At 43.7% G+C, this 21,457-nt stretch overlaps 2 protein-coding genes across 3 annotated transcripts; both read right to left on the bottom strand.

The window, feature by feature from the left end:
• Window positions 1-7,717: 7,717 nt before the first annotated feature.
• LOC120691599 (serine carboxypeptidase-like 51) lies at window positions 7,718-11,515 on the bottom strand. Of its 2 annotated transcripts, XM_039974727.1 has the most exons (13): window positions 11,307-11,515; window positions 11,104-11,198; window positions 10,878-10,985; window positions 10,511-10,751; window positions 10,373-10,416; window positions 10,224-10,291; window positions 10,017-10,122; window positions 9,561-9,763; window positions 9,393-9,462; window positions 9,245-9,295; window positions 8,426-8,478; window positions 8,189-8,321; window positions 7,718-8,066 (listed from the first exon to the last, which is right to left on the bottom strand). In XM_039974727.1, exons 1-13 carry the CDS (start codon window positions 11,449-11,451, stop codon window positions 7,998-8,000), a joined length of 1,386 nt encoding a protein of 461 aa, XP_039830661.1. In that variant the 5' UTR covers window positions 11,452-11,515; the 3' UTR covers window positions 7,718-7,997. The 2 variants fall into 2 exon arrangements, with proteins under 2 accessions (XP_039830661.1, XP_039830660.1); XM_039974726.1 differs by lacking the exon at window positions 8,426-8,478.
• A 3,914-nt stretch (window positions 11,516-15,429) lies between these two features.
• Window positions 15,430-19,594, bottom strand: LOC120691600 (serine carboxypeptidase-like 51). Its single transcript, XM_039974728.1, has 12 exons — window positions 19,251-19,594; window positions 19,046-19,140; window positions 18,823-18,930; window positions 18,418-18,702; window positions 18,274-18,341; window positions 18,083-18,188; window positions 17,444-17,640; window positions 17,307-17,376; window positions 16,988-17,038; window positions 16,132-16,184; window positions 15,899-16,031; window positions 15,430-15,805 (listed from the first exon to the last, which is right to left on the bottom strand). The coding sequence occupies exons 1-12, from the start codon at window positions 19,393-19,395 to the stop codon at window positions 15,737-15,739; spliced, it is 1,380 nt and encodes a 459-aa protein (XP_039830662.1). The 5' UTR covers window positions 19,396-19,594; the 3' UTR covers window positions 15,430-15,736.
• Window positions 19,595-21,457: the final 1,863 nt, after the last annotated feature.

Here is a 21,457-nt window from a genome sequence, read left to right as displayed (position 1 = left end):
AGAAAATAAAGGACCTTTTTGCAATTATTTTTGAACTAGCTTGTACCGCGGGTTGATTTCAAGAAAACTGAGGGGTTCTTTTGCAAAAGTTCCTCGGTTGACCGGTATATGGCTGGTTTGACTCGGGCTAGATTGGATCTGGGCCGCTGGATTTCGATCGAACGGCTAGGATTGGATCGGGCGGGTAGCGGCAGCGCAAGGAGCCGGCGGCGACACTGCGCGGCAGCGGAGCTCGCCGGCATTGGTCGAAACGGCCGTCCAGGCTTGGATTCGGCTCGGGTTTGGTACGGGAAGCGAGAGCGCGGCGCGGCGAACTCGACTGGGTGCTCTGCGCGGGGTATAGGCGAGCGAAGCTGGGCTCACGACGGTGAGGGGCGGCGCGGCCGTAGGAGCTTGCTCCGACGAGCAAATCCGGGCGAGAAAGAGCAAGAGAGAGAGAGAGAAAAGGATCCGGCGACGTGTCTCACCCTGGCGCGAAGCTCTAGAGCAGCTCGAACACGACGGGGAGGTGACGAAGCGGCGGTACGCGAGCGGCGGCCGAGCTCGAGCAGAGAGGGCGGCGCGAGCTAGGGTTTCAAGGCGAAGGCGGCGGCTGCGACTTGATGCGGGTCAAGGGGGTGGTCCGCGCGGCGCCTTTATAGGGGCGGGGACGGGCCACGCCAAGCTCGTACGGCGCGTGGCGTGCGGCGGCCGGACTCTGCGAGAGTCCGTTCGTCGCGGGGGAAGGGGACGGCCCTGACGGGCGGGTCCCGCACGGCAGTGAGAGTGAGAGGGGAGTGGCCGGGTTGGGCTGGAAAAGAAGATGGGCCGGCGGGGGGGGGTCTGGGCGGGGAAAAAAAGGAAAAGGGAGAGGGGTTGGGCCTCCAGGGCTGAAATGGTTTAGGAGAAAAGGAAAAGATTTTTCATTTCCTGAAAACAACTCAAACACATTCATTTGAATTTAAATTAGGAGAATTTAAATTCAACTTAACCCAAACAATAAAATAAATGCAATTCAGCATGAATGCATAACAATCAAAACAACCTCATTTAATTTAGAAGACAACCAATTATTATTATTTTTTTACAAAATTCCCTGAAAAAAAAATAAATGTTGGCAAACTTTTAAAAATTATGAGAAAATTGTTATTTTATTTTTAATTTTAATCACATCCTGAAATCTAAAAATTTCAAAGTGTGCGGTGACCGGTTCGGCGCCGACGGAGCTGACGAGGCTGATGTAATGTAGAGGAGGACAGGAAGCAGAGCGAGCAGAGAGCAGGGACTGTCCATGTCGACGGCTGCGATCCGGTGAGTGAGAATCTCGCCGCGGCCGTCTGTGGTTTAAATAGGCGGCGCCTCGTCACCAGACGAACATGCCGAGGCAGAAACGCCAGGTGCTGGTTGGCGGTCTGTGTTTCTTTTTCAGGCGGCGTTCTTGACCTGACCTGCATGCAGGCAAACGGATGGCATATGGGACATCGCTTAGTGGTTGCAGGCAAACGGATACCAGTATTCAGTAGTTGCACTCGATTCAGTCAAGCGATGAGGGCAGGAGATGATGGTTACGCGGTGCCATGGATACAAGCCTTTAGTGGAGGAGTACTAGTGGCAGAGGAACATTGGTTGTCCCTATTTTGGTTAGTTCATTCACTTCTCGGAGAAAATGCTAGGTGTTCAAGATAAGTGGTTGTGGTTCGATCTCAACAAGAAACAGTCAAACTATGGTGAAATCTGTTTATCAAGTGCCTGGAAATTTCAGACTTTTCAGGTGACAGATTCCAACCATCGGATCCTCATCCAACGACGACTCAGCTGATCTGCTGATGTCTTCTACCTTCATCAGCGCTCTTCCCTTGTTTTTTTTACAACTATGCCTAAACACGTATTTTATTAAGAGGAAGGCATAGCCTCTGTTCAACTGCATTTACTGCATGTGCAGTTGCAGATATATACTTAGGGCATGTACAACGCGAGTTAATGAGCCGTCTGTATCCAGTTCTTCACGACTAACGACGCGATTTAACGAGGAGACGTCCGGTGCTGTCGTTTGGCGAGACGACGACCCGCGCTCGTGCTCCCAAACGACGAGACAGTAGCGCGCGCCCGTTGTAGTAGTGCCGACGACGACGGAGGATCGCGTGCGCTTGCCCAGCTCTACACTGCTTCTGGCAGTGCCACACAGTGCCGCGCGTCGCGAGTCCGCAGACCTGCGCGCGCCTGTGCAGAGCACCGTTGCCACAATTGATCTTGGCTACATGAAAAGTATTTAACAGTTTGCAGACGTCTAAATAGACGGTCCATTGTACCAACCACCCATCTAACCATCTATGTTCGGATTTCAAAAACCTATAGACAACAAGTTGTCTGTGCATTGTACATGCCCTTATATCACCACCAAGGCACCAACCATAATGCTGCTGTCCTTTCAAAAGAAAAAAAACAATAATGCTGTTGTTGGGGCGACCTCAATGGCACCCTACAATGACCAGGATCTCCGGTATCGGAGGAAGCTGTGACCTCTCAGTTAGTTCAAGCAAGGTGAGTTTCACAAAGCTATTGTCCTTGATATAGATGCACAAACGGACCGCACGACACAAACACTCTCGGACATGACACGACTCGGCACTAAACCTTAGTCGTGCCATATTTTACCGTCACTGCATGCTGACTCTTTGGCCCAGGCATGGCCAGGGCCGTACCGGCATAAAGCGGGACCCTATACGAATGATATGACTTCAAGTGATCTTTATATCACGTCAACTGCCTTCCCAGGTGCTGCCGCCTGGCTGTCGCACGGCGTCGTGATCGTTGTCTGCCGCCTGTTGTCGTCGCTTACCGCTGCTGCCGTTTTGTCGGCTTCGAGCGCGAGTCGTGATTGCGTGAAGATGAATCGGCAACTGCCAAGACTCGAGGGCAACAGGACAAGCTAGCAAGTCTTTTGGTTAGGGGCGCACATTCAACGTATGTCACTTACATTTGGATTGGCTAAGAGCAACTTCAGCAGCAGCCATTAAATCAGAGGCCACTAAATTTACTCCAACTTCAACAATAGCTCTTAATTCTAACTTACGATAGAGGGCTCCCTAGAGACCCACTAGGAATGGAGAAAGGAGGAGGAAATTTGGAGGCCTCTCTGAAATAGAGGGTCTAGTAGAGAGTCTGCTAGAGTACATCTTTTTAGCTTCATCCTCTAAATTTGAGATATGAGTCTGTTTAAAAGATTTGCTGGAGATGCTTTTAGAAACAAGGTATAACCTAGTTCATAATTGTTAGGCTAATGAGGTTAATCGTAGTGGGCTGCGGACAAATTTTGGGGCCCCAGAAAATGGGGGCCGCACGCCCTTCCGCCCGGCCTGGGCATGGCACAACTAGGGTTCAGTCATGTCATGCCAGCCCGCTGGCACGAGCAACCCGGCGTGCCGTGCCAGCCCGCCGCCCAGCACCCTCCACTGCCATCATGTCGCCATCATTGAAGGTCAAGGGGGCAGTGGGCGTGGGGAGGCAGTGGCCCCAGCAGCCGAGGCAACGGGCGGGAAAGCCATGACGGTAGTTGGGACAGCGAGGGGCGGGGAAGGCCATGGCGGCCGTGGCCAGGCGGCGCGGGGAAGTTCATGGAGGCAGGGAGGTAGGAGCCGGCAGCACAACTCCAGGAGGAGGGCATGCCACCTGCCGGGGAGGGGAGGGCGAGGTGTGCCGTGCAAAGGGCGAGGAGGCGAGGGAAGGGCAGCTAGGTAGGGGCACACGTGGGGCTGGGCTGGGCGGGGGCACACTGGCAGGAGGTGTGCCTAGAGAGAGAGAGAGAGAGAGAGTGGCGGGCTGGCGGCTGGTTGTAGGAAAGGGAGGGGAATATTAGGGTTTGAGAGAGGTTGAGAGTGTGTGTGCGCAGGGAGGTTATGGGTTGGGCCCGTGCCAACACCGTGCCGGTGCGTTAGTCAAGTCGTGTCTGTGCCGGCTCTGCGTGCTGGGGTTTCGGCCTACATACGACACATGACCGTGCTGTTTTGACACTAGCACTATGGTCATCATGTTGGCCCGTGTTCATGTCGTGTTTTTTTGGTGTTGTGCCCGTGCAGCCCATCAAGCACGGCCCCTTTGGCTATCTATACTCCCTGATGAGTTTTTGGAAGTAAGGAGCTCTTTAATTTGAGGTCAGGAAACCTGTCAGTAGTAGTCTAGTAGAATTGTGTCATAATTTGCTTCAATACTCTTGTTGTTTTTATTGGTTTATATATTTTTTGTGATATAGGGTAACTTTTGTAACCTGTTTTTTTTTACCACGGTGCAAAAAAACGCTGAAAACTCTGTTAAACCTTGCTAGATACATCTCTTCCCCTGCATACATGTCTGACAACTTATTTTGTATATTAATCTTTCTGTGAAACTGAAAGTTGTCTAATATATTTTTCTGCTCCACAAGTTTCAAAGAGGCAATTTCATCCTGCAATTTATTCTTTCTTTTTTTCTGATTACCCCTATTTTGATTCCCCAAACTTCAAGTTATTTTTCTTCTTTCATAATTTGATCATCCACATTGTCTAATAAGAGTTGTGACAGGTAATTCGTTTAGATTCAGTGGGTTTAGCCAAGATATAGCTCCCTAAGAAAGGTCACGTCCTCCCCCTCCCCTTACTCTCAACATTGCATAAATAAATATTCATTTTCAACTTGGCTGCATGATTTTCAGACTCCCTTTTTTATGGAGAAAAGGATGCATGTTCAACTCAAATATTCATATCTAGTCCACTGCATTATGCTTGAAAAAAACAGTTTCTGCTCTTAGGTTGCCAATATTACAACTTAACTAATGCAAGATTTCAACTTCTTTAGGATGCAAATTGAACGTCGGAAGTGATATGGTAAACATTAATTTAAGCTGGGATTTTCACAACATTTCACGCTTTGAAATCTCTAGGTTTGAGCCTTGAGGTTGACTGGTTACTGAATATGACTCCATATGACATCAAAGCTAGGTATCAAGTTTGAGCACCCGCAAATGCATTATCTTACTATTACTAATTGGAAGCTCCTTTGAAGTCTCCACATATACCCACCTAGGATGCTAGGTGGATACTCTAAAGAAATAGAGAAGTCCTAGAAATTCTCACAAAAATCAAAAACATCTAGCCATCCATTTGACTACTCTAATCATAACAGTCATTGGATCTGTTGTGTTTTCTAATAATTACCCACCTCTACCATTATAAAAATAGACTAAAGTAACCCCCTAAACATGTATCTAAATTACCCACCTCTGCCATTATAATAAAAAATCTAAAGTAACCCCCCTAATCTTCATGTAAATTATCCACCTATGCCATTAAAACAATAATGCATAACAGCCCCTAAATTTGTATATAAAGTATTCAATTATGTCATTATTAAAAGTTAATTAACCCCTAAATATGAATCGAAATTCTCACAAAACTTAGAAACATCTAGCTATCCATCTGACAACTCTAATCATAATAGTCATTGGATCTGTTATGTTTTCCAATAAATTACCCACCTCTGCCATTATAAAAATAGACTAAAGTAACCCTCTAAATATGTATCTAAATTACCCACCTCTGCTATTATAAAAAAATCTAAAGTAACCTCCTAATCTAGCTATCCATTTAACTACTCTAATCATAATAGTCGTTGGATCTGTTATATTTTCTAATAAATTACCCACCTCTGCCATTATAAAAATAGACTAAAGTAACCCTCTAAACATGTATCTAAATTACCCACCTCTGCCATTATAAAAAAATCTAAAGTAACCCCTAATCTTCATGTAAATTATCCACCTATGCCATTAAAACAATAATGCATAACAACCCCCTAAATTTGTATATAAATTATTCAATTATGTTATTATTAAAAGTTAATTAACCCATAAATCAGAATCTAAATTATATAATTATAATAAAATATAAAAGTATATCAATATAAAATTCTAAATGACTATTTCTACCATTATTATATTATTATTTATATAAAATACTACCCACGATAAGTGTCAATGTGTATTCATGTATGATGAAACTGATAAGAACACTAATTTATAAATAAATAAATAATATACATATAGTGTTTTGTTATAATACACCTGGGTGCATTTTGTATAAAGAATGGACTCACCCTCACAGTTGCAACTACTGTGACAGTTCTAGTTGCAACTGGATTGTGTCTAGTTGCAACCTGGTTGGTTTGAGTTGCAACCGGTTCGCATCCAGTTGCAACTGGGTCAATCCGAGTTGCAACCAGTTCACGTCCAGTTGCAACCGATTCACGTCCAGTTGCAATCGGGGTCGGTCGGGTCGGTTTGAGTTGTAACTAGTTCGTGCCCAGTTGCAACCAAATCGGTCTGAGTTGCAACCGATTTGTGACCGGCAATGTGTTCGCATCCAGTTGCAATTAGTTCTGTCCAGTTGCAATTGGGTTATTCTTCCAGTTGCAATTGATGTAGTCTCTCAGTTGCAACTGTAGGGTATAAGTGCATTTTGTACAGAGAACGCACCTTGTTGCATATATATACGACGAGGCTAAATCTAAGATGCAATTGTGTTATTGTTGTTGTTGCAATTCAGAGTGCATATAGTTGCAATTACATATTATTTTAAAAATATTATTGAAATATATTGTTCCTGGATCTCATTTTGTTCGGCATATTTTTTTCCAACAACATGCTTCAAACGGAACTGAAATCACATCTACGGTTCAGAAGATATCGCATTTTTTAGATTCAAATCAAGGAAAGATTCCCTCACATGCAGGCTTCTAATGGGTTGTTTGTGGGATGACGTGGCCTCACATAGTTGGTTGGTTTTATTGTTGTTTTGCTCGTGGGCGCAGATTGCTGGTCCGACAGGGTCTGTGCATCCGTAATAGACAATGCACCTTTTTGCATTTTAGCCTCGCTATATACACCTTTTGTAACCTGTTTTTTTACCACGGTCCAAAAAACGCTGAAAACTCTGTTAAACCTTGCTAGATACACCTCTTCCCCTGCATACGTGTCTAACAATTTATTTTGTATATTAATCTTTCTGTGAAACTGAAAATTGTCTAATATATTTTTCTGCTCCACAAGTTTCAAGGAGGCAATTTCATCCTGCAATTTATTCTTCCTTTTTTTCTGATTACCTCTATTTTGATTCCCCAAACCTCAAGGTATTTTTCTTCTTTTCTAAGTTTGATAATCCACATTGTCTAATAAGAGTTGTGACAGGTAAGTCGTTTAGATTCAGTGGGTTTAGCCAAAATATAGCTCCCTAAGAAAGGTCACGTCCTCCCCCTCCCCATACTCTCAACATTGCATAAATAAATATTCATTTTCAACTTGGCTGCATGGTTTTCAGACTCCCTTTTTTAATGGAGAAAAGGATGCATGTTTCATCTCAAATATTCATATCTAGTCCACTGCATTTTGCTTGAAAAAAACAGTTTCTGCTCTTAGGAAGCCAATGTTACAACTTAACTAATGCGAGATTTCAACTTCTTTAGGATGCAAATTGAACTTCGGAAGTGATATGGTAAACTTTAAGCTGGGATTTACACAACATCTCACCCTTTGAAATCTCTAGGTTTGATCCTTGAGGTTGATTGGTTTCTGAATATAACTCCATATGACATCAAAGCGAGGTATCAAGTTTGAGCACCCGCACATGCATTATATTGAAAAAATTGATATCCACTTTTAACTCAACTTCAACCCTCAACCACTCCACTTGATGCCCTGTTATCTTTTAGCTTTTTCTTCCAAAATGCAACATAACAAACTGACATTAGAAATCATAGAATGTTGCATTTTCCCCCTTTCTTTGGGGAATCAAATATGAGGCCTTTTTATATCACAGCAGTGTTCCTTTTTCACCTGAATGAAAAGCATAAGAAAAAAAGTGCAGGTATCATCAGTTACATTGCCTTTCAAGTAAGCAACCCTTACTGTACTTCAAGTATGCTGCAATGACCCCGTCCTAGCTGCTTGAAGTTAAAGCCTCCTTTTGATCTTTGCATATCACACAGAATCCCTAGCTGGCTGGAGACTGGGTTATGCTGCTGATCATGCTCAGCGCGATACAAGGCTGGTCGGCAGGCACCTACAATCAAAAAGTATATTGCACAAAGAAAACAAATCAGCTCTGGGGCATCCCAATTTAAGAGCCTCACATGGGAAGCAGATCCTAGGCAAGATGCACAATTGGGTCTCGGAAGGACTTACAAAGTGCCCAGCTCCAAGAATCCAGTAAAAGTGCAGGTTCTTGTAGGACCTGACAAAAGCCTTGGTGCCCTTGCTCTGGCCACAGTACAGAGACTCTCTTGGCAGGCTCAGGAAGCTCTTCAGTCCCTCCCATCTGAAACCAGTCCACTCCCCCAATTAGAGAAAACATCCAGACATTAGGATAAGTTTCTTAACCCTGCTATAATGTGATGGGGGGAAATGGCCAGGAACACTCACTTGAGCTTCTCAACCCAGGCTTCTGCGCCGTTGGTCGAGCAGATTACGTCGAGCTTCAGATATGGAAAAGATGTGTATCAAGTTGAGTACTGAAAATTTCAACCTTATCTAATCCTAAGCATTTCAGTTTGGAATAGTATATGAAAAGGCTGATCCAAATGTTTGGTTAAGAAGAGTGTCAGTCTCCAGTTAGTTGACGACCATGCATGTGAACCATGAGCCCTGTGAGCTGGCGGTTGTTGAGAAGAGAAAATGCCTTGTGCTGCCTGGAGATTTAGTGTCACTCACAGCTTCCTGCGAAAAGGGGCTCTGATGGGTGATCCATCGACAAATCTATGCATGGAACACTCTTCTCTTGGAGTTTTCTTGGCATGGACCAGAGAGTGGTTGTACCTATGTGCCATCTCTGATTAAGCTTCACATCCAAGCCTCACATTTTCTTGGTTAGGCCCAGAAAGGAAGCCGTCTTTTCTGAACAAGAACATGCGTGTCGGCGTCACGCTATCCTGCTCTCCCACTGACTAACAATGGCTTTATTGTTTATTCTAATACTCTACTGGGTTGCTCAGGGCTCCTCCAGAGCTCCAGGTTGTATGGGTAAACCTGGATGCTCCATCTGATGCAGACCCAGCACTAGCCACTATGCTGCAATTAGCCTAAGCAACGTGCTCTACGAGCTGACGTCCAAGATTCGTTTTCAGTCTCGGTAGTCACTTCAGCACCAAGCCACTAACCTTTTATCCTAGAGAGTATACCTACAGATCTGACGCTGGTAATTCAATGTTCTGGGTACAGTAAAAAATGCAGAGGATTACTGACCTGGCCATTGTACACTGTCACATTGACTCCATAAGACAGCAGCTCATCAATCTGCCAAAAAGAAAAACAGACAATCAATCAGATTAAACTCCTTTATCCCTTCAACTTTTTTTTTATATAGTATACGTAGAGCCGTGCTGTAGCTCGCCTCATCGATTCTTGGCTTCATGAAATCGTTGACCAGCGCGTTGTAGACGGCCTGGGAGATCTCCGCCCACCTGCAGTGGGAGTTGCTGCAGCATCACGACACTGATATGGAAAGATAACGCAGGAGAGTGAGCGAGCGGTTCTCTCGCGGCGCGAAAGCGACGCTCACTTGAGGTCCTTGGGGACGATCTTGAGCTTCTCCTTGACCACCCCATTCATGATGTCGTCGATGGTGTTGGAGCCGGAGTCCTCGCCGCCGAGGTACGCCGCGTACCTCAGCGCCTGCACGCTGCTCGCCGTTGCCGACGAGCCCGTCGGTGTGTCCGCGGACACCAGGTCCATGCCGCTGTCCAGAAGGAAGTTGTACATATCCTGCACAAAAAAAAAGGAAAAGAGAAAACTCTAGTGTAAGTGTAAGGTCCGAGCAGGACTTATTGAGTTGCGTGCACCGACCAGTAGTATCAAAAATGCTGAGCAACCTGACCATCTACTTGCACAGTTACCACACTTCAGCAGTGCTACTACTGTTTGTTTAAGTGTGAGCGTGATCTGCGGGATCTTCAGGGTTCAGCATAACATGAGCCACTAAATGTGACGAGCACAAGGGTCAACGGTCAGCACTTACAACGTTGCCGCTCGTGGTGCTGATGAAATCCAGCAGGTCGGTCCAAGAGCCCTGCGCCGCCGCGAACTGCCCCGCCGCGATCTGCCCCCTCACGGTCTCCGCCTTCCTGAGGAAGATCACGGTTTGGGCACGCGTGTGAAAATGTGCTTGGAAAAAGAGGAACGGTGAGTGTGTGTGTGTGTGTGTTCCCGGCGATCCGCCGCTTACCTTTTCGCTTCGTCGCCGGCGTTGTCGTCCAGCCTCGACACGCTCAGGAGCAGCGGCGTGTACGCGAGCTGCGGAATCCAAGGCTCAGTCGAACGAACCTTCCATTCTCTTGCGTGCTGAAAAGGTTCGGGAAATGGCAGGTTTCTTACCGTGAAATCCTCCGGCGAGATCCAGCTATCCCCGAGCGCGACACCTGTCGGAAAAGCGAAACGAGAAATTTCAATCGCACAGCTCAACTGCTTCCTGACGCTGATTGGCTCGTCGAGTGGGTCGGGATCTTGAGTGACCTCCGAGCGTGACGCTGAGCTCGCCGGCGCGGACGGCCCTGGCGACGGAGGCGCCGAGCGTGGCGGCGTACTTGCCGCCGTAGGACTCGGCGACCAGGAACAGCGGGCTGCTCTGCAGCGTGGGCACCTCCCTGACGAGCGCCTTGAGCAGCGTGGTGGCGTCCGCCGCCTGCTGCCAGTCCGTCGTCACCAGCAGGCTGTCGTCCTCCACGTAGCTGTACCCGACGCCGACCGGGTTGTCCTGCGCCGTTTCAAGGACCGGGTCAACTGTGTAAGTGTAAGCATCAGGACAGCCAGGCGAGGAAGAAGAGGGAGCAGAGCTGAGCTGAGCCGTCGCTGTCGCTGTCGCTCTCCGAGACTCACTGACCACGAAGATGAGGTCGGCCTTCTGCAGCCATGTCGAATTGCGCGGCTTCAGGTTGACGTCCAGCGGGCCGACCTCGAGGAAGTTGCCGAGGCCGACGCCCGACGCGCCCTGCGAGGAGGAACACGACGATGGTTGGTGACGAAGCTCACTGGCTCAGGCTCAAGCCCAGGGAAGCAGAGAGTGGAGCAGAGGAGCTCAGATTTGAGCTGAATTTCAGGCGGCGTACCGGGCCACCCTGCAGCCAGAGGACGGTCGGCCATGGCTTCCCCGGCGCCGACGCCCTCTGCGGGCTCTTGTAGTACCACCAGAACAGGTGCGCCTCTGCAACAACACAACACATGGACGCCGCCCGGCATCTCCGATCACAGTCCCAAACTAGAAAAATGCACGGGAATTCGGCACACCTCGGCGAGGGGCGTTAGTTATTACTTGGCCGGACTTCGACGTACCCCCACCGCTCCGAGCCGTCGGGGGTGCCGGCGGTGACCGACGCGGCGGAGCCGGCGCGGGGCGAGGCGAGGCAGAGGCAGAGGACCAAAGGAAGCAGAGCGAGCTGGCGGCTGGGCTTGTTCATGTCGTCGAAGACGCGGGCGCGGTCTGCGGCAAGTGAAGCCAGTGCGCGCGTCGCACTGCGTGGCCGGGCTTGGGGTTTAAATAGGGTGTCATCTTGTTATCCCACGGAGACTCTGCAGTTTTGCCTGCGAAAATTCCATCCATGGCTTCCTCTTCCTGGCGTGAACGAAAGCCTCCGTGACATGAAATCCAAAAAGGCCTCGAGTTGATCGATTCTTACCTCTGGCACTCACAATGATGCTGCAATCAGCAGAGTGTTTTTTGAAAAGGAGCGTGCCTCGGGATTGTATTCGTGTAGGCTCAACGTTCCACGGAGCGTGAGACTGCAAACGAGCTGACCTCAAGCAGATCCAGCAGGCTTGGCTCCAGCTCTACGCAAGGTCGAGCAAATGCGTACTGCGTTCAATTTTTACTACAACTAACTGGAGATATTTTTACATCGATCGTTTAGTTCTCATGACGTGATCTGTTAGAAAAAGACACATCATAAAAATTATGAAATAAAAGGACTCGATTTTAATTGATAACAATAGTCATTAAATATATACAATCTTTATAATACATTAAACTACCAAGATGTCCCGCACAAATAGCGCGGTTAGCTAGTTTTTTTATTCTACTATTGCGGTTAGCTAGTTTTTTTTATTCTACTATCTTCAATCCTTAATCTTATGCCTACTTTTTTTTTATTCTACTATCTTCAATCCTTAAATCTTATGCCTACACCCCAACTCATATACTATCATACGCCTGCTTCATCTTTATCCATCACATACTATGATTTACTATTGCCAAGGTACAATCCTCTCCTATATGCTCACCGTCCTCTGTGACCATCATCATCACTTCGAAATCTGACTTGTGCAAAATTTTCTAATTTCTTTCACTCATAGATTTTCCCTGTAAGTTAATGCTATTCAGTTGTGCTTCTCCATCATTATTCTAATAAAAATGCTAACACACTTTCTAACTTGCACACAAATAACATGTTTGGCTGGATCGCATCTCCTTCTAAAATTACTTGAATTTTGACTTCAGTGGTGAAATCATATTTTTGATGGAGCCAAAACTATATTTTTTTAAATAAAATTATCAAAGAAGCTTCTTAGTGGTAATGTGGTGATTCTAAGAACACGTTACAATTTAAGGAGGAAGGAGAAGCCGACGATGCCATTTATTTCTCCTCTCTATCGTAAGTCATTTCGAGATTTTATTTGGACTTCTTGGGTGAGGCTATTTTATTTTTACGTATTTGATGTTACTTTAAAAAACTGTTGGAGAAGCCCCTAACAAACAAACCCTAATACACTTTACCAAAAATTATTTTCCTTCATAATTTGCTTCTTAATTGCTATAGAAAATATCTATTATTTGTTTACTATTTTATTATTCTTATAAATTTATCTAAGCCATTCCGAGATTTTATTTGGGCTTCAGGTGAGGCTAGTTTTTTTTACGTGTTTAGTGTGACTTTAAAAAATTATTGGAGAAACTCTCAACAAACGGACCCCCCAGTACTTTATGTATTCAGTGGAACTTTACCAAAATTTATTTTTCCTTCCTAATTTTCTTCTTAATCGCAATGGAAACATCTATTATTTTTCTTATATTATTGTTCTTAAATTTATATATTTATTAATCATATTCGATATGAAATCTTTGATCAACTGCCAATTTATTACAATTTAATTTCAAATTTGGCTATTTACTAATTGCAGCTCTTTTTTGTTAAGTGTTAATTTTCTTATTTTATAAACATGAATTTAGATTTATATTTGATTTGGACTATTTAGTCAACAATCAACTATTAATTTTCCTTCTTTAAATTCCGAATTTATTTACTTACTAATCATATTCAGCATGGACTCTTTGGTCTGTTCTATTTTTTTAATTCTGAACTTATATATTTATTAGCTATACTCGATATGAACTTTTTAGATTAGTTTAGACCATTAGATTTTTGTAAAATCTAATGGTGCAAATTCTTTTCTTTTTAGATTAATGTGAGAATTTCTAGACCCTCTCAACGAACGTGATGTCTTCTTTTAACACTCTTTTAATAATATAATAGATATATAACAATAGTCATTAATTTAGAGATTGACCAGAGTGAGTACCTCAGTGCAATTCTAACTTACCTCAGTACCTCAGTACTAATACAGAAGATTATTTATGTGCTGTAAAATTTAAGCTTAAACAAAAGAAAACTTATGCAACAAGAATTAAAGAAAAGAGAAATCAATATGTGAACAGTTGTGGATGTTGTTGTCATGTCTATAACCCAACAATTATCTAAATGCTGATTTCTCTTTTTTCCTTCTCCGCACACAATTTCTTTAAGCTCAAATTTTGCGTGCACATTGTTCATTATTAGCCTATATCCATCCAATTTTCTGTTGACCATTTTCAGACACTTAGATGTGCTCCTGTGAGTGGTTATGTGGTGGCCTTAATAACCCGTTGGTACCGGAGAAATTTCTTTGGATATTATTCATGTTGTTGCATCTCTTCCAGTCAGACTATAGCATGTTGATAAATAAAATATATGAGATAAACATGGTGCAATATTTGTAAATTAAAGAAAATAAAAAGATAGTTTGGGTGTTTAAGGTCCGAGAAATGAAAATAAACTAGTATTGTAAGTTGTGCTTGAAACTAAAACACTTTGATGGCTAAAAATATTTGCCCCCCCCCCCCCCGAAAGGATATGGCTTAAGATATTATAAAATAAAGATGTTGAGCTAGTAGTTGTCCGTTTCTCGGTTAAAATACAAGTAATTCTCTCATGTATAGTGATTTTCTTATATTCATAAATTTCTATCATATGGTAAGAATCCTGATAATAGGAGATGGGAACCAAACTGACTTTCATTAATTAGAATGATTCTTGATCTGGACAAGTTTATTTTAATAATAATTCCAAGGTTAATTAATTCTAATGCTTCTATTATTAGCATGTCAAATATAATAAATATTACATCTTGCACTAAGGAGATGTTTTTGATTAAGAAGGATAAGAGAGATTAACATCCATAGATTTGAAAAATAAAATGATTGTCCTGAATGGGTTTCCGTGAAATAAGGAATGCCTTTTTTCCCCTTGTATTTGCATCTTTCAGACTTGGTCTGATTTTTTGAAGGCAAAATTCCTCTTTGATCAAGGATTTTATGTGGCTAATTTACCAAAACCTTATTATTGTCACTAAAGATAAGTTGATCGAGAGGAAGTAGATAACAAGGAGATTTCAATTGCACCTTTTGCAATAACGAATGGACTACACAACACTTGGTATTTGGTGTACTTTGTCTTAATATAATTGGAGTTTAATTTGATCAATTATGAAAACTGAATGTCGCTCAAGAATCATCAGATCATTAGAGAAAAAAATCATCAGATAAATATTTTACTCTGATATATTTTTACCTTGATCAAAGTTTGTTTTGAAGAATTGACAAGTTGTGGTGATAAAAAACAGAGAAAAAAGAAGTGGGGCATAATACAATCCTGATTGCGGGAATGAGAGAAAGATAAAGATGTTCTATATACATTGGGTATCCATGTATTTCTTGGTATACTTTTCCTACCCTAGACTATGTGTTTACTGTAGTGATAGTGTTAATCTTGATGTTGTAGGTAACTCCTATTTTTCATGTTTAAGGACTGTAATGTAGAAATAGAACTCGATTATAATTATTTTATTTAATTGTGCCTCATAGCATTCCAACTCGAGATGTCCGGATCTAATACCACATTGAATGCATGTACCAACCACGTCAACTTACAAAGTTAAGCTCATAGGAAAATATGGTCAATTCACTTATTATTTAACATTAGCTCTAGCTTGGGTGCAATTTCCATTGGTTGCCTCACTAATTTTAATGATTTTTTTGTATGTGTGAAGGTAACAAATGCAGCTTTATATATATTTTTCTCCCAAATTGAAATATAGGCTAAACATGACAAAAGATAAAAAAAGGATGTGTTTTTCTATTGTTTTAGGAATCAAATCTTTAGAAAATAGAAATAAGCTCAGCCTCAGCACGACATTTTGGTGGTCGATTGGATTGTTGCTTCTACAATATGCAGATGACGCCACCGTTTTCATATCACACAGATAAGGTCCTCTGCTTTTAACGGAAAAGTAAAAAAAAAGGAATTGCATCATCAATTCCATTGCCTTTTAAGTATGCAACCTATAATATATTTCAAGAATGCTGCAATGTTCCTGTGCTAGCTTCTTGTAGTTGAAACCGCCATGTTCTCTGCATATATCACTTAAAATCAATTAACTTGCCGGTGATTGGGTTATGCTGCTGATCATGCTCAGCGCGATACAAGGCTGGTCAACAGGCACCTGCAATCAAAGAACAGATATCCACGAGAAAATGTATAAGCTTAAATTCAGGAACCACACATGGGAAAAAAGTTGAGGGAACTTCGGACTTACATAGTGCCCAGCTCCAAGAATCCAGTAAAAATGCAAATTCTTGTAGGACCTGACGAAGGCTTTGATTCCTTTGGTGGTGCCGCAATACAGAGGCTGTCTTGGCAGACTCAGAAAGCTCTTCAGACCATCCCATCTGAAATCAGTGTATCGCCAAAAATGGAGAAAGCATTCAGTCATTCAGATATGCATTGTCCAGGATATGCTAGAATTGGGGGAACATGACAGACACTTACTTGAGCTTCTGAACCCATTCTTCTGCGCCTTCGGTCGAGCAGATCACGTCGAGCTTCAGATAGGAAAAAAAAAGATATATCAAGGTCAGTACTGAAAATGTAGTAAATCCTAAGCGTTTCAACTACGATTACTACATATATGGATCATCAAAGTGACCCACTAGTTGACCATGTGAACCACAACCACTAGCCATGTGGGCTAGCGGTTGTTGGGAAAATGCCCTGTGCCACCTGAAGATGTCGTGTCCCTAAATCCTTCCTTGCAAAGGGCTCCTGTCGTCCTGATGGGTTATCCATCCACAAATCCTTGCCTGGAATACTCTTTTATTGGAATTTTCTTAGCATGCACCAGGGAGTGATTGTCCCTATGTGCTATCACTGATTAAACTTCACAATCAAGGTTCACATTCTTTTGGTATGGTCCGGAAAGGATGGCATCTTTTCTGAACATGAACATGTATCTGAGTTGGCGTCACGTTATCCCTGTTTTCCCACTGTTTAACAAAGCTACTTGTTCTTGTACTCTACTCGGTTGCTTATCTAGACGGTGCTTCCATGTCTTGGTGCCGTTGTTAAACCTAAATGTTACATTTGATCAAGAGCACTATGAGTTGATGTCGAACATGCAACATCCGTATGCTTTCAGTGTCTCGATCGTCACCCATGCAATAAACCACTAACATACTGTGTCCTTCAGTTTCATGATGACATGATATTTTGCAAAGAGTAGGGATCTTTAGATAGAAATGCCAATGTAGTAATAGCACTAACATAAGGTTAGAAAATTAAATATCGATGATGCCCTCGAGCAGTTCTGATTAGCTGGGGATAGTAGAAATGGCAGAGTAATGCTGACCTGGCCATTATACACCGTCACATTTATGCCATAAGACAGCAGCTCATCGATCTGAAGTAGAAAATACATAGTTTATCAACAAACACTATATAAGAAGAAATTTGAGGCTTAATCTTCTATTTTTATTATTTTTATTTTAAGTTTTCTTTCTAGTGTTTGAGATCCTCATTTGAGGTTTAGAGTTTAAGAACTCTTGGAACTCTTGGTTGTATATATCCACCAGATGTATATAGAGGCTGGTTTATCCTTTATCTAAAAAAATAACTTTCTCAATTTGGAAGATGAATTTTGATTCATAAAAAGTGTCTTGCTATCTTGCCTCGTCAATTCTTGGCTTCATAAAATCGTTGACGAGTGCAAAGTAGACCGAGTCAGACTGCTCCCCCCACCTACAATTAGAATTCTAGCATCATAACATCCACACGAAAGTGACTCTGATGCGAAAGCAATGCTCACTTGAAGTTCTTGGGGATGATCTTAAGCTTCTCCCTGATGACACCATTCATGATGCCATCGATGGTGTTGGAGCTAGAGTCCTGACTGCTGAGGTATGTAGAGTACTTCTTCACTTGTAAGTTGCTCAGCGATGAGCCCGTTGATGAGTCCACCGACACCGGGTCCATGCCACTGTCAAGAAGAAAATTGTACACGTCCTACCAAAGGAAAACATAAAAGAAAATTATGCTGTGATCAAAGAGACCCATAAAGCTGTGCCAATACTGGGTGTGTCTTTAGAACACATGATTATCTAAACATAGGAATAGTAAAAGAGGACTTTTAGGAGGCAGAATACTAAATAAAAGCGCATGATCTGATTGCCTTAATATCTAGAATCTCATGTAATTAGAAGCACAGAAAAACAGTGACAGTCACGCCATTTGGAATGAGCAAGGGAAAAAATAACAGACATAATAAGAAGTAGAAACAAAATGCAAGAAGTCAAGAACAACATTTTGAATCCTTTGTGCTGATAAGATTCAAATCCTTCCAAATTCCATTATTTTTCCTTTGTTCCAAAGGAGACCCGAGTAATAAGGCTCATCAGAAATCAATGAGTAGATTTCAAGAGTGTGGAGGCCAACATTGAGCACTTACTACGTTGCCGCTCTTGGTGGCTATGAAACCCAGCAGATCGTTCCAGGACCCCTGCGCGGCGGCCCACTGCCCCGCCGCGATCTGCTTCTTCACTGTCTCCGCCCTCCTGAGATGAAAACATGGGTAAGCTGAAGATCAACAATGGCAGATGTAATGGTGGTTTACCTACTGTTCCCAAGCAGCCGGCTTACTTGTTTGCTTCGTCGCCGGCATTGTCGTCCAGCCTCGACACGCTCAGGAGCAGTTGCGTGTAGGAGAGCTGCACCATCCGAAGCTCATTTTGAATCCCAGTTCATGCATTGAAAGATCCAAGAAAAAGAATGGTTATTTCTCACCGTGAAATCCTCCGGCGAGATCCAGCTATCCCCGAGCGCGACACCTGCGAGCGTGACGTTGAGCTCGCCGGCGCGGACGGCCCTGGCGACGGAGACGCCGAGCGTGGCGGCGTACTTGCCGCCGTAGGACTCAGCGACCAGGAACAGCGGGCTGCCCTGCAGCGTGGGCACCTCCCTGACGAGCGCCTTGAGCAGCGTGGTGGCGTCCGCCGCCTGCTGCCAGTCGGTGGTCACTAAAAGTGTGTCGTTCTCCACGTAGCTGTACCCGGTGCCGACTGGGTTGTCCTGCGCCACGGGGACGGAGAGGGCTATGCGTAAGCATCGCGATCACGACAGCAGGGCGGCGTGGAAGAAGAGGGAGGGAGCAGCCGAGCAGAGCTATGGCTGTCGCTCTCCGTGACTGACCAAGAAGATGAGGTCCGCCTTCTGCAGCCACGTCGAGTTGCGCGGCTTCAGGTCGACGTCCAGCGGCCCGATCTCCTGGAAGTTTCCGAGCCCGACGCCAGACGCGCCCTGCGAGAGATCGGACAAGACGGTGCTTGATCACACAGGCCAGTTTCTCACGAAACATTTATCTCAAAAGTTCTCACGAGACAGAGTAGAGCATAGCAGAGCAAAGCAGTCGTACCGGGCCGCCCTGCAGCCAGAGGACGGTCGGCCATGGCTTCCCCGGCGTCGACGTCCTCTGCGGGCTCTTGTAGTACCACCAGAACAGGTGCGCCTCTGCAACGACGGCGATACCGAGCGCAGGCAGTGGTAAGGAAGACGACGGCCGGAACTCGGAACAGCAAGCACATGATGACTTGGCAAGTGGCGAGAGATAGGAGCGTTACTTGGCCGGACTTGGACGTAGCCCCACAGCTCCGAGCCGTCGGGGGTGCCGGCGGTGATCGAGGCGGCGGAATCGGCATGGAGCAAGCCGAGGCTGCACAGGAGCGGGAGGAGCAGAGCAAGCGGCCGGTAGTATGGCGCGGCCATGTCGAAGCCGGGGACGAGGCACCTCCGGTTTGTGCGTGAGTGACCGAGGTGCAAGCCGCACTGTGGCCGAGAGCGGTTTACATAGGTGGCGCCTTGCTTACCCTGGCCATGGCCACGGATTCGCCGAGGTTGAAGCCTTGTCCTAGCCTCGTGGATGCCTGAAATTCCCACGGAGATCACACACCTCTGTTACTGGTGCTTCTTCTCAGTCGTTCTAACAGTAACCATCAGCCACTTTTTTAAATTTGAACGTGACAGGGCCAGTTAATAAGAAGGGCGAGGGTTTCTATGGTTAGATTGCTAATGTTTGGCAGTCGGAAATAAGATGTAACAGGGCCATGGAAAAATGGCAGGATAAAATAAGATCCACCATGTAATTTTTGAGCGGATACGGCAAAGTAAAAAAGAGAAGAAGAAAATTGATCTTTTTTGACTGATGCTTTGGATAAGAAATAAAAGCTTAGATCAATGCTCTCCCGGACCATGACAAGTAGTTCATCTATTGATGGAAGAGGAAATAAAATGATACAAGAGCTAAGGTTAAAGATCTCTTGGAGGTGATGATGTAATTCCCAATGTTTCCATTTGGTTGCCAGCGACAAGCATAGAGATCAACATATATTCATTGGAACAAGAAGATAGAGTGATAAGGGGGTGACGTCAATTAAAGGAGTGTATTACAAAGTACTACAAGGGACGATTTAGTTCACAGAGAGTAACGATTTTATATAGTTTGGTCGAGAACAAGACATCTCAAACATGACGAAGGATGACAAGAGATTTCTCACCTCGTAAATTCACCAAGAAACATGCTAGAGAGGCAGTTTTCCAAAGGAAAAAAGTTCAATTTACTCCCTTTAAGTATAGCCACAGTCTTAATAACCCCCTAAACTATAATTTGGTTCAATTTATCTTTTAAACTATGCAATTTAGTCTATTTTACCCCTATATACAATTTGTCTTTTTTTTTTGTTTCTCCATACATAAGTTAAATTTTGATTTCAAATTTTACAGGGTAGTAGTGGACATCACAATGCATAGTAAAATTTTTTATAATTTTTAAATCATTATTTTCATATAATTTTGTACTCCACTGATTTATTTATTATTAAATATCCTAACCTATCCAAATAATGATAAAAAATTATGATGTATTTTTTTAAGATGTGTTATGATGTGTACTATTATTTTGTAAAATTACAGCTTACAACTCACGTATGCATGGAGAAATGAAAAAGACAAATTCTAGTAGGGGGTAATTTGGACCAAAGGGCATATTTGGGGTGTAAAATGAACCAAACGATAGTTTAGGGTGTTATCTGAACTTTGGCTATAGTTTAGAGAAGTAATTTAGACTTTTTTCTTTTCCAAATGGAACACAATAAGTCTCCTGGCCCTAATAGTTTTTCAGAAGAATTCTATCAAGTCTTAGGAACTAATAAAAGCAAACCTTATGACGCTCCTCATCTATTTTTATGAAGAGCCATTTACCCCGTGCAGCCCTAATTTGGCGCAATTATGCTTTATTCCAGAAAAATTAAAGAGGCAACAAAAATGCAGTAGTATAGACCTACACCTACTTATCTGCCGCCATCTTTAAAAATTTTACCAAGGTTACCACTAAACACTAACAGACTTAATGGAGTACTAATAGACCTATTTCTATATTTTCTAGCATGTATTTGTGATGATTAATTTGTATGCTCTAAAAAGAGTATCCAATTAGTAATTTAAAATTTATATTATTGTTATATCTTTGATGATATAAACACAAGTGCCATTTTTTATATTTAGTTTGAACGTACACAACTCAAATAATGATGGTTTCAATGGCTTGACTAGATGCAACCCAGGATGCCCTTTTTTTTCCCTTTTTCTAGAATGAGTATCGCGTGGACTCACCATAACAAACAGTAAGCGTATGTAGAAGTGCTTGCACAGTAGATGGAGCTTTCGGATGTGCATGTGTGTGGTCGTGCGTACGCATTTGTGCGTCCGTCCTAATCCAAATGAGTGGGGCATTCATTGCATTAGAGGTGATCAATGGTTGAACTAACACAGT

Source organism: Panicum virgatum, chromosome 9N (genome assembly GCF_016808335.1).
Source record: "Panicum virgatum strain AP13 chromosome 9N, P.virgatum_v5, whole genome shotgun sequence".
NCBI classification, from domain to species: Eukaryota; Viridiplantae; Streptophyta; class Magnoliopsida; order Poales; family Poaceae; genus Panicum; species Panicum virgatum.
Note: the sequence above shows the minus strand (reverse complement) of the source record. Positions and strands in the feature narration are given on the sequence as shown.

Coding starts and splice junctions, on each gene's coding strand:
- LOC120691599 (XM_039974726.1), bottom strand. CDS start 11,451: ATGAACAAGCCCAGCCGCCAGCTCGCTCTGCTTCCTTTGGTCCTCTGC. Junction 9,296..9,392: donor TGAAGCCAAGAATCGATGAG/GCGAGCTACAGC, acceptor TCTTTTTGGCAG/ATTGATGAGCTGCTGTCTTA. Junction 8,322..9,244: donor TGACAGTGTACAATGGCCAG/GTCAGTAATCCT, acceptor GACTGGTTTCAG/ATGGGAGGGACTGAAGAGCT.
- LOC120691600 (XM_039974728.1), bottom strand. CDS start 19,395: ATGGCCGCGCCATACTACCGGCCGCTTGCTCTGCTCCTCCCGCTCCTG. Junction 17,377..17,443: donor ATCATCCCCAAGAACTTCAA/GTGAGCATTGCT, acceptor TTCTAATTGTAG/GTGGGGGGAGCAGTCTGACT. Junction 17,039..17,306: donor TGAAGCCAAGAATTGACGAG/GCAAGATAGCAA, acceptor TTTCTACTTCAG/ATCGATGAGCTGCTGTCTTA.